Below are 10,348 nucleotides of genomic sequence, written 5' to 3' on the forward strand. Positions count from 1 at the left end.
TTTAAGTTGCCTACACTTCTTTGTGAGCACCTCCCGAATATGAAGTTTTTGTTGAGTTTCCTGCTTACTTTCAATGTGAGCACGTCTTAGCTTTTATCAAAGCATAGTAACCCATAACGTGCGAAGCTGTAATGTAATCTCATCTCACTGGGACATTTCACTGGGGGAGCGTGGCTCCTTCTGTGGATCTCTTTGTCACAACATGACTCCGTGTTACAACCCTAAATTTTAAATGTCCAGAAGGGGAAGGCAAGTCTGCCTTCGGCCCCTTGCTGGTTTCTGGGGACTTGCAGTTCCATTGATGCCTGGGGTCTTCCAGATGTGCATATAGCTCTCTTTTCCCTACATTTTTTTTTGGGGGGGTGGCACCACCCAAACCCACACATCTCTAGATCAGTTCAATTCAGCCAGATGTGGGAATCTTTCTTCTTATTTCTTTTTTTCCCCTCTTTTTTTCCTCTTTATTTCCTTTTTTTCTTCTTATTTTCCCCCTACCTACACTGAAGTGCACTGCTATCCTGCTGAATTTTGTCTTTCTGTGATTGACCTAGTTCATTATAATAATGATACACATCATAATTAAATATAAACTCTTCTCTAGCAAAGCTATGCACGGGCAAACAGAGCATGATGAAAACAAAGCTGGGGGTTATCGGGCACAGGTTGGTGTAGGAGTGGTGACCTATATAACAAGCGTTCATTGCGTTATCTGAAGATAGTTAAAATAGCTTGTGCACCAGTTTGCTAGTGATTCTTTAGCAAAAAGGGCACTGTATGAACATAGCCCAGGATTTTTCTACAAAAACTCAAAATAAAATTCACTTTGGGGGTGGATTCATTCCCGATAAAGTCAGCCCTGGCTTGTGAGGCCAGAGATAGGCTAATCATGTTTCCTTTATTTTGAGCCCTCTTGAATTTGCCGAAATGTGATTAGGAATGAGTAGAAGAGAAAAGGGGAGGGGAGGGAGATGCCTTTAAAAAACAGAGTGGAAGATACGACTGGCAAAGGGAAAAGCAAATGCATAAAAATTGTGGAGGAAAAGAAGATGGAGAAGGAGAAATCCCAAGAGAATACTGACTGCGTGTGCGTGTGAAAGTCGTTTCTTCAGATTTAGCAGCACCCAGCTTGTACAAGTTGTGATTTAAATAGATTGAAAAGATAATGCTAAAGACTACCAGGTTAGATGTTATCCTGTTAATTAAGCTGCCATTGCGGAGTTGTTACAAGCCCACCAAAAATCGTTCCCCATTTAAAGTGATTGATACCTCCTGAAGAGAGGGGTAGCCACCCATGTCAGCTCTAACATAGAGCAGCACCTTCTCCTTAAGGAGAAAGCTCCCGCCTACACCCTGCTTTTAGACTCAGTCATCCTGGGGGAGGAAAATCACACTTCAAAGTGCAAAATAATGGGTCAACTAATTAATTGTTTTAAATTGCTAGAGAAGTTTCTGCAAAATTAAATTCCATCCAGTTTCTTCTCCTCTCCCAACCTGAATCCTTCACTTCTCTATCTAGAACCATGATGTCTCTGAATCTAGTTTGGATTTAGCTGTCTAGTACTGACATCGCTTTGCCTAGCGATGTCATGTAGGCACCATGGTCCCAGTTAGATGATGTGAACCCAGGTACTTCAGTACTGTGGTTAGAGGCACCATTAAAAGGCATTTTTTTTCAGAGTGGTAGTCTGATAGTTCAATCTCAAGATTCAGTGGCCTCATTTATGCTTTTAAAATAAATTAAGCAGTGCCAGAATTGGTTCTCTAGCCCTAAGACCGAAGGGACAATCTGACTGTGTCTGCAAAGCTGAGCTCTCGTAACCTCCAGACAGATGGCTGCGTTCACACTGCTGAGAGACAACGCGAATTATCTCAAGCCACTGGGGATCATCTGGAAGGGTTCAAGCCCAAACCCTACCAGGGACCCTTCTTATTGTTAAAAGCATAAAAATATCCTACCCAGTTATTTCTTGTGCCTGTGCCCCGGCACTGCTTACAGGGATGGAGGCAGACGTGGTTCTGGGTTGCAATCAGGGGGGTCTGGGCCCCCGTTCCAGCTCTGCCCAGAGGCTTTTTGTGTGACCTTGGTCGGTAACTTAGGGTAAGATTCATTCCATTTAATGTTGACTAATGGTGAGGGTGTCTAATTAAACTAGTCATGTGTGCTCCCTCTCTGACCAGAGAAGGAAGAGAAAGCAAATTCAGAAGGTGAATCATCCCGTTTTAAGACTGGTGTTAGAGACAAATGAGATTAATTGCCCTCTGGAAGTAGCTATTTCTTTCCATTAACTGTAGAGGAAGTCTACATTAGAAGAGTTTAGACTAGGTGCCTGATTTATGAATGGCTAAAGTTAAGTAAAATTAGTCCTGACCTTAATCTCTCTGCATGCCTGTTTCTCCATATGATAGAAATAACACCTTCTGCGCCTCACATTCAAAGGCGCCATTGAGCGAGGAGCATCCTATAACTACTTTGGAAAGAAATTAAACCTAGGAGCAAAAATACAACAATTAGAGAAGGAAAGCCTTTACTCTTGAAACATCTCAATGACAATATGAGCAGTACCAGTTGTGGCATCCTGTTGCTTTTGCCATTTTTCCCCTCTACATTTTGACAACCGAGCACCCCTAAATGACTTTTCCCAGTGCGGCCATATGGCAAGAGGGCAGTTAGCCTGTTTTTGGGGAGAGAAGGAGGAGCACTGAGGAAGGGTGACCATGCAAGGGAGTGTAGGGCCCAGTCTTGGCCAGAAGCTTTGAAGGTTTTCCTTGCGATACTGGTCGTCTCAAATGACAGTGACTATTTACTTTTAGGAAAATCTCCCAGAGGAATGAAAGCTAATGACTAACTGTGACAGAGTTAAAGAAAAAAATAAGGGGAAAAGAAAAGCTTGCATTTTCTTAGCAAAAATCCACAACACATAAACCAGGCATGGAATAACTGTCCCACTTGATAACTTGTACTTACATATGAGGCTTGCTTTTGGACAAGAAAGTTTGCCCCTTTAACTACTTAGTGTAGTTAAAGCAGCAAAAAAAAAAAAAAAGACCTTGTGTGGGTGTCCTCATAAGTGCTTATTTTGATCCAAATTGCAACATGTTACACATCTGTATGGGCACAGTTGTACTCGATAAGGCTTTCACCAGCACAACCATGCCCAAAACACAAATCACCCCACCGATCTTGCTGTGTTATCGGGGGTAGCTGAGATACCTGTAAGTCCGTTAAATCTAATAACAGGTCCTTAGAGGCCATTTTGGGGTTTTTTTGGGGTGTGTTAAATTACTAAATCTTGTTATTAACGCTTTTATTTTATGATTTGCTGTTTCCAGGGCACAGACAGAAGCTTGATGACTCTAAACCTAGTTTGTTCTCTGAACGCCTCAGTGATTTAGGGCGCATTCCTCATCCCAGTATGAGAGTAGGGGTCCCGACCCAGAGCCCACGGCCCTCTCTGAACTCTGCACCAAGTCCTTTTAATCCACAAGGACAGAGTCAGATTACAGGTAAGAGACAGAACCATAGGTTTGACTTGCACAGGCAACGGTAGTAATTGCTTATGGATATTTGTGTCTCAACTGCAGTAAAAGAGGCTGTTACAGAGTGAGAGATGTGTTCCAAGCAAAGCTAGGTGGGAAGTGGATTTTTCTATAGTGTTTGTAGCTGAAAATGTCTTTCTTTTTTTAAAATACCTTTTTTCCGTAAGCCCAAAATAGTCCAAAATAGTCAATCTGGGTAAATTGAGTAGGAATCTGGTGAAATGCTAACTGCCACGTTGCTCTGCCTTGTCCTCCGTGTGTGCAATCGTACATATTAGAATGAACATTTTTATTCAGCGTTTTTATTTTGCACTGGTGTTGAGGGAAGCGGCCAGCATTTAATGGTCTTTCTATCGGAATAATAATACAATTTTCTCACGTGAAGGTTTCCTTCTAGCACCAGCGCTGACCACTGTTACAATAAACAATCATCTGGGTTATGGAGAAATCTCCGAAGGTTGCTTGTGAGGGTTGTATGCAATATTTATGATTGCATGCTGAGAGACAGATTTCATTGTGCTGAGAGAAATCATAAAGTACCATGTGTCACAGATTATAAGACCGAAATAAGACGTTTAACTGCAGCTATGCCAGAAGTTTGCAACAAAACTGTGAAGGCTACAAAATAAACCGATTTTGTAATTTTTCTAAATTCAGAGCTGGTTAATTTTTTCAAAAGAGTGTCAAAACAACCTCTACCTAATTTTGGCCATTTCTACACTCAAAACTTGTGCTGACGTATTTGTGTCTACCCAGGATGTGAAGAGGCGTTGCCCCTGACCAATTCACTTGCTAGAACTGTTGGAGAACTTCACCTAGATGCAAGTCCATCGACAAAACTCCTGGCTCAATTTACTAGACTAGTTTAAAACTCGGTTTTGCTGCTACTGTTGCATCTATACCAGGAGACCTTTGCCAGTCTTATATACCAGTATTCCTTCACTGGTAAAGCACTCCTAGTATAGACATAGTCTTTGAGTCAACCTAGGAAGATTTCTGGTTTCATGTTTCAAGTGGTTTTGACATGATACCAGCTGAAACTTAGCGGTTTTAACAAAGTGTTGTGGCTTTCTTCTTCTTTCTTTTTCTTGTTTTTTAAGTTCCACTGGTTTATTAATTTGCAGTAAGAAAGAGAAGTTAAGTGGGTTAATTTGAACCCGAAGCACTCAGAGAATTGAAACAAAAATATTGTTCCCATGAGCTGTGGCAAAGTTCTCCCAGATCTAGAAGTCTAGCTTTAACTAGCGTAAAATATTTATAATATATTAAATATGTCGATAGTACTCATTACAAGGTGCCTGCTGCCCACCAGCTTCCCAGAGCAGGTTTTCTGGCTGGGCTTAGTGTTTTGTTAGTTGGACATGTGAAGTCAGGGCTCCTGTGCATATCATTTTTTGGGTAAGAACTGCCAAAATGAAGCCCGGTATTTTTCCTAACCTACTGTCTTCTGTCTGGCAGTGTTTGGGGACATAGTTCCCAAGAAAGCAGGGGGGAAAACCGGGGCTATAATCAGCTTTTTGCCTTCTTCCTAGTGCCTCCATAGTTTACCTATTGTGCAACACTATATCTAGGAACGAAGGAGGGTGAAATTCTTCCTGACCCCATCTGGTGATCAGCTTATGCCCTGAAGCACGAGAACTGAGATCCCCTTGTAATTTTCTTCCTAGCTCAGTGTAACCTCATATGTTGCTCTCATTCACATAAATGCCTCCTGTAGAAAATGTTCTGCTGGGTTTGATTAATAGAGTACTTCTCTGCCTCGTTATGAATCGGCAGCAGCATTTACAGATCCGGGAGGTGAAAACTTCAGATGAGCTTTAAATAAGCCTGACTGGAAACAAAGCTGTGTGGCATTCGCTGTCTTCTCTGCAAATTTAAGAGGTAGCAGTTCAAAGTACCGGCTGAGACTTCATCGAGAGAGGCAAGATGCGGTGCTGGTAGGGCAGAGGGAGGTGAGCTGCACCAAGGAAGGCAGGCTGACTTTCCCATCTATTGTGGGTTATGCACTTTTCTTGCTGGATAAACTCATGGTCGTGGGATACTTTAGAATCCCAAATTGCTCTCATTTCCCCCAAAGCAGTGAAGACTCGGGTGCTTATTAAAGTTTGCAGTGAATACAGGGCTGTATTGTGGTCCAGTACAGTATTTGCCACGTTATTCCCCACCCTTGTCTCCTCCTCAATTTAGAAAAGTCAAACACCCAGCCCTCCAAGGCTACTCGTTAGCTTACTGGTAGCCCTCCCATTTAATAAGGCGATTAGCGTGAGCATGTTACATCGGTGCAAGCTCTGTGAATTGCGCTGGCTTCCCCACAAGGCTTTTTGGTGCTCGTTTTCAGGACGTTGATTGTAATCTGTAAAGCTCTACGTGCTTTGATCTTCCACCAAAGTGCTGGGATGCTTTTTGCAGACATCCCAGAGTTCTTCTGGGATGAATGGATGCTCGCTGCCACACAAACCGTGCCAATGAGAGACAAAGTTGATGCCGCAGACGAGGCACCTCTTTGATCGGGTGTTAGGTGACCATGGGAAATTGCTAAACGTCCGCCTGTTTGGTGTGGTAGTAGGGAGCGAGCTGGTTGGGCTGTCCATCTCCACCAGTTTCCTTGTTGTGGTGCAATATTCAGTGGGAATTACCCACTGGCTTCTTAACATGGTCACTGGGCTGGTATGGCTTGGGTATGTATTAAAAGGAGAATAGATCCTTGTCCAAAAAACAAGGATTTTTTTATTACCTTTATTGGAATTAACCAAGCATTAACCAAGCATTCCTTTAGAAATACCTTTGTTTCTTAATCTTTTTACCTAGTAATTTAGGGAAAATAATTAATTCCTAATAACTGTAACAGTAAATACTGGTTTCCTATGACAAAATCCATATTATTGCTAGTAAGCACATAAACTGTTTTTGTTTCGTTCCACTTGAGGTCTTGCATAGCTATTGCATGATTAAACAGAAATAATATTTAAAGCTGGCCCACACCTGAGTCTGAAAGAACTCAGCACTTTGGGGTTCACTCTTATATTTCTTTTCTCTGTCTGGGTTGTGTTTATTTTCCTAGAGTATCAGAGTACAGGTTTTACAAATCACGGCACAGTCCTAAACCTACCAGAGGGCCAGGCTGTGGCAGTACAAGGCACAGAGTTGCCCTCATTCAACATGGCATTTTAACTAGGATTCTGCAAAAGCAACATCGAAGGGTCATTAAAAAACAAATCGTCCAATAAGCAGATGCCTTTACTGAGGCAATGCAGATTCAATTTGAACCCTGCTTGCTGCCCGTAAATCAGGAATCCTGTCTGTTCACATTTGGATACTGGTATATTTGCTTTTTTATTTTTTTTCCTTTTCCCTAACGGCACTCGCACAACTTGCTCACGTATCCGATTACGTTCCTGTTCAGACATCGAGCTGTTGCATCAGTGGTGCAGTATGAAAGGAGGAAAGCTGTTGTTTTTCTAAAATGCAACCGGTGAGGACTAGCTTCTATCGGCCAGGAAAAGCCATGGGTGTAATGGCAGGAATGTGGTCGGCACGAGGACCCCGGTGGCTGGGCTGCAGGGGCTGAGAAGTGGGAGTTAAGTGAGGTTTCATGCTCCATCACCGCTGTGGCACCGTCTGATCTATAGGCAACCTGTGACTTTCATCGCTGAAATAACAGCACTCAAAAGCAGGTCCCGTGAAATCTTTTTTTTTCCCTTTTCCTCTTCCCCCCCACCCTGCACTTCAGCAACGTTATGCTTCAGTTTCTCATCATTTTTAGGGTTGTAGGAAGCAGGTTTAAAGGCTTCAGAGCTGGCTTACCTGGAAGTTAGTGGGGGGACCCACCTCCACTGACAGGCAGGGACCGGTTTCAGGGGACAGTGTAAACTGAGTCTGCTGGGAAGACCCTGGGCAGAAAGCACCTTCAACTCTCAGATGGAGGATGAGGATGGTACCAGCTGGGCCCTCCTTAATTCCCCCATTCAGGACTCGCAGGCAATGGGCTGGACGCTGCCCTTTTGCAGAGTCAAGGAGAAGGCAGAAAGCTGTGCTCATCACAGTGTTGTCCTGGGCTCTGGATATGAAGCTGTGCAGCATCTGCCTCAAAGACTAATGTCTGTTCTCCGAGACCATCAGCTGCAGGACAGGTTTGAAACAGAAGCTGTGTAGCTGTTATTAGACCGGCACTATGCAAGTGCCCTGCCAGCGGTTGGCTGTGTTTTACCTGGGACCAGCAGCACTCTGAAGCACACACCAGTTTGTAGCTGGTGCACATCAATCTGAGACCACATCAGGCAAAGTACGTGGTTGCCTGGAACAGATAATTTAGAAATAGCCCAAGTAATAGGCTTATAGGGTGAATTATGCCTTCAGCTCACTGTAACGTGGAATAAAAGCTACAAGACTCAGCAGATGAGGTAGTGGAGCTGGGATTTCTGCTGCCATGAACGCAAGGGTGGCTGCAGTCTGCTGTATTTCATGCAAATTGATTGCATCCTTCAGGCAACTGGAGTTGCCATTGTGAACCTCCATTTGGTAAAGCTTGTGTCCCTCCTATTAAAGTATTCTTTTAACTTTATTTTTCCCCCCCTTTACAATTTAGTTGCCCTGTTGGCATGACTTGTTCAGTTTATTTTTTTTTCTTTTAGAAATGTGACTCTTGGGGGGCTGGGAGGAGAAATGGTTTTAGAGGTTCTTCAGGCCAAAATCTGGTCTCAATTACGCTTCTGTACATTGGGGTGTAACTCCATTGGATTTGGCTTCATTGATTGAACTGGGCAATCCAGATCAAGCCCTGGGCTTTTAAAGATGCCTAAGAAATAGTCAGAGAAGAGAAGGAAGTTGCATTTTTGTTGTTGTTGTTGTTTTGCTGGGGGGGCGGTGTTACAACAATAGTTGGGTTACTCATGCAGAAAGTCATCTTGGCTTCGTTAAGATCAGAAGTGAGGATATTTGCTTTAAGTGTTTACCAAAGATAGCTCCAAACAGCTTGTTTTTTAGTGTCAGCAGTAGCCCTAATACAGTCAGCAGCAGCCAGTGCTAGAGCTGATGGCTGGATTGAAATGAGAGTGGTTTTGTGAAGTGCATGCACGCATGTGATGCTGGGGTGTTATAGACGGTACGCGGAGGAGCTGCGAGCCTGTGATCATGCTCAGATCATGTAACTCAGCTTGGGAAATGGGAAATTGATTTTTTTTCTGTAGTAAATCTGTGTGCTTCATAATCCAGTGCCAAAGCAGTGGAAAAACTCGTTCTTCAGGGATATTTATGGGTTTTTTCTTCTCTCCATTAACACTTCAGAACATTTCCACTGAAGGAAGAGAAGTCACATTGCTGGAGAGCCAATGTCATCGGTGGGAGAATGGGTCACTGGGGGTTTTTTTCATTCTTTCTTTTTTTTTTTAGTTTTATACCGTGCATCCAATCTTAGACTGATTTTTAAAACCACTTACTGTCCATTAAGCATCAATGTCCGTTGTCCATTGTTGCAGTCAATCACAGACCACAAGAGTCAAGAACCGTGTATACCTCCCACTGACTGTAAATGCGGCAGTAAAACCTAGACACAAAATAATTTGCAATACTCAATATCTCCTGCTTCGGCGAGGTTTACCTGGCAGTGCAAACGGGATGGAGCTGTTTGTGCATTAGTTTAGACCTCGCCCCGCTGACTTGTTTCAGCTGAGCTGTGCCCAGGCTTTCTTAGTATACGCACGATATGCCCCGTTGTGAACGAAAATGCTGAAAGACGCACTTTTCTTCACACCCACGCAGGCGTAACAGAAATGTTTACAAAAAGAATACTGGTCTTAGTAATCACTCCAAAACTTTCAAGTGCAAATGCCAATTCAAAGTGGCCCTCTGCCTCCTTTGCTGTCATTGAACTAGACCTTCCCCATGGTTGCTATACGGGAAGGTGGGACGCTTTCTCCGGAGCTGTTCAGTGTATTTTTGTAGTAGCATTCTCCCTTGTTTTCAAGCGATTCCTTTAAGGAGGAATCCACGTTTGCTCTGCCTCAGAGCTCTGGGGTTTCTCATCTATTCTGGGCTTTTCATGATTGGGAAGAGGTCCTGTGCCTGCCAGAGCATGTGGTGCTTTGGTGTAAAGCCCCTGGCCCACAGGGACGTGGCAGACACGTGTGAGCCCTCCAGCCAGAGCGAACGGGGAAGCTGGTCTTTGGCGTAGCAGACCAAGGAATACCTCTCACAAATCCACTCGTAGCTTCATCCCTGCTGGTACGGCTAAATAGCCACTCCACCCCTTCTGTGCCCAAGCGAGGAGGAAGTGACCCTCCTAAGGACATCGTTGTGTTTCCCCCACAAGCACCTGCTTGGATCTGCCCCAGAAGCACTGTCAGGCACCTCTCCATGACACCCCTGGCACCCTCCTTCCCCCCAGGAGATTTGGTTTGGTGGTGTGTGGAACCAGAAGAGACGGGCTGGTTGCACCTCGGTGGCTGAAGTCTCGGCTCCAGCGGTGTTGCAGGAAACATCTGCTGGTGGGACCAAAGGGTGCTGCATGAGACCCAGCTGCACGTCTGCCTTCGAGGACTAGACGGGGTGGCTTTGGACTCTGCCTCGCGATGTTTTATCCTGGGGATTGTGCAACGCTGCTAAGCAGTAATGTTTACCCTGGGGGCTAGCAGATCACCTGTGACTTGGCAAGGCAAGGGTGTTTCGCTGCTCTCTCCTCACATGTCCATGCAAACCTTGGCTGCTATCAGTGAGCAGAGGCTGGTTTTCATAGAAACATAGAATAGAATCATAGAATAGTTTGGGTTGGAAAGGACCTCTAAAGGCCATCTAGTCCAACCCCCCTGCCGTGGGC

At 44.3% G+C, this 10,348-nt stretch overlaps 1 protein-coding gene across 1 annotated transcript in view; it reads left to right on the plus strand.

Annotated features, from left to right (window-relative positions):
- Nucleotides 1-10,348, plus strand: part of RUNX2 (runt related transcription factor 2) — a 90,650-nt gene that overhangs the window by 51,662 nt on the left and 28,640 nt on the right. The window contains exon 6 of the mRNA XM_019474557.1: nt 3,331-3,504. Coding sequence (XP_019330102.1) covers nt 3,331-3,504 — 174 coding nt within the window. The remainder of the gene's footprint in view (nt 1-3,330; nt 3,505-10,348) is intronic.

Source organism: Aptenodytes forsteri, unplaced genomic scaffold, assembly GCF_000699145.1.
Source record: "Aptenodytes forsteri isolate BGI_AS27 unplaced genomic scaffold, ASM69914v1 Scaffold57, whole genome shotgun sequence".
Lineage (NCBI taxonomy): Eukaryota > Metazoa > Chordata > Aves > Sphenisciformes > Spheniscidae > Aptenodytes > Aptenodytes forsteri.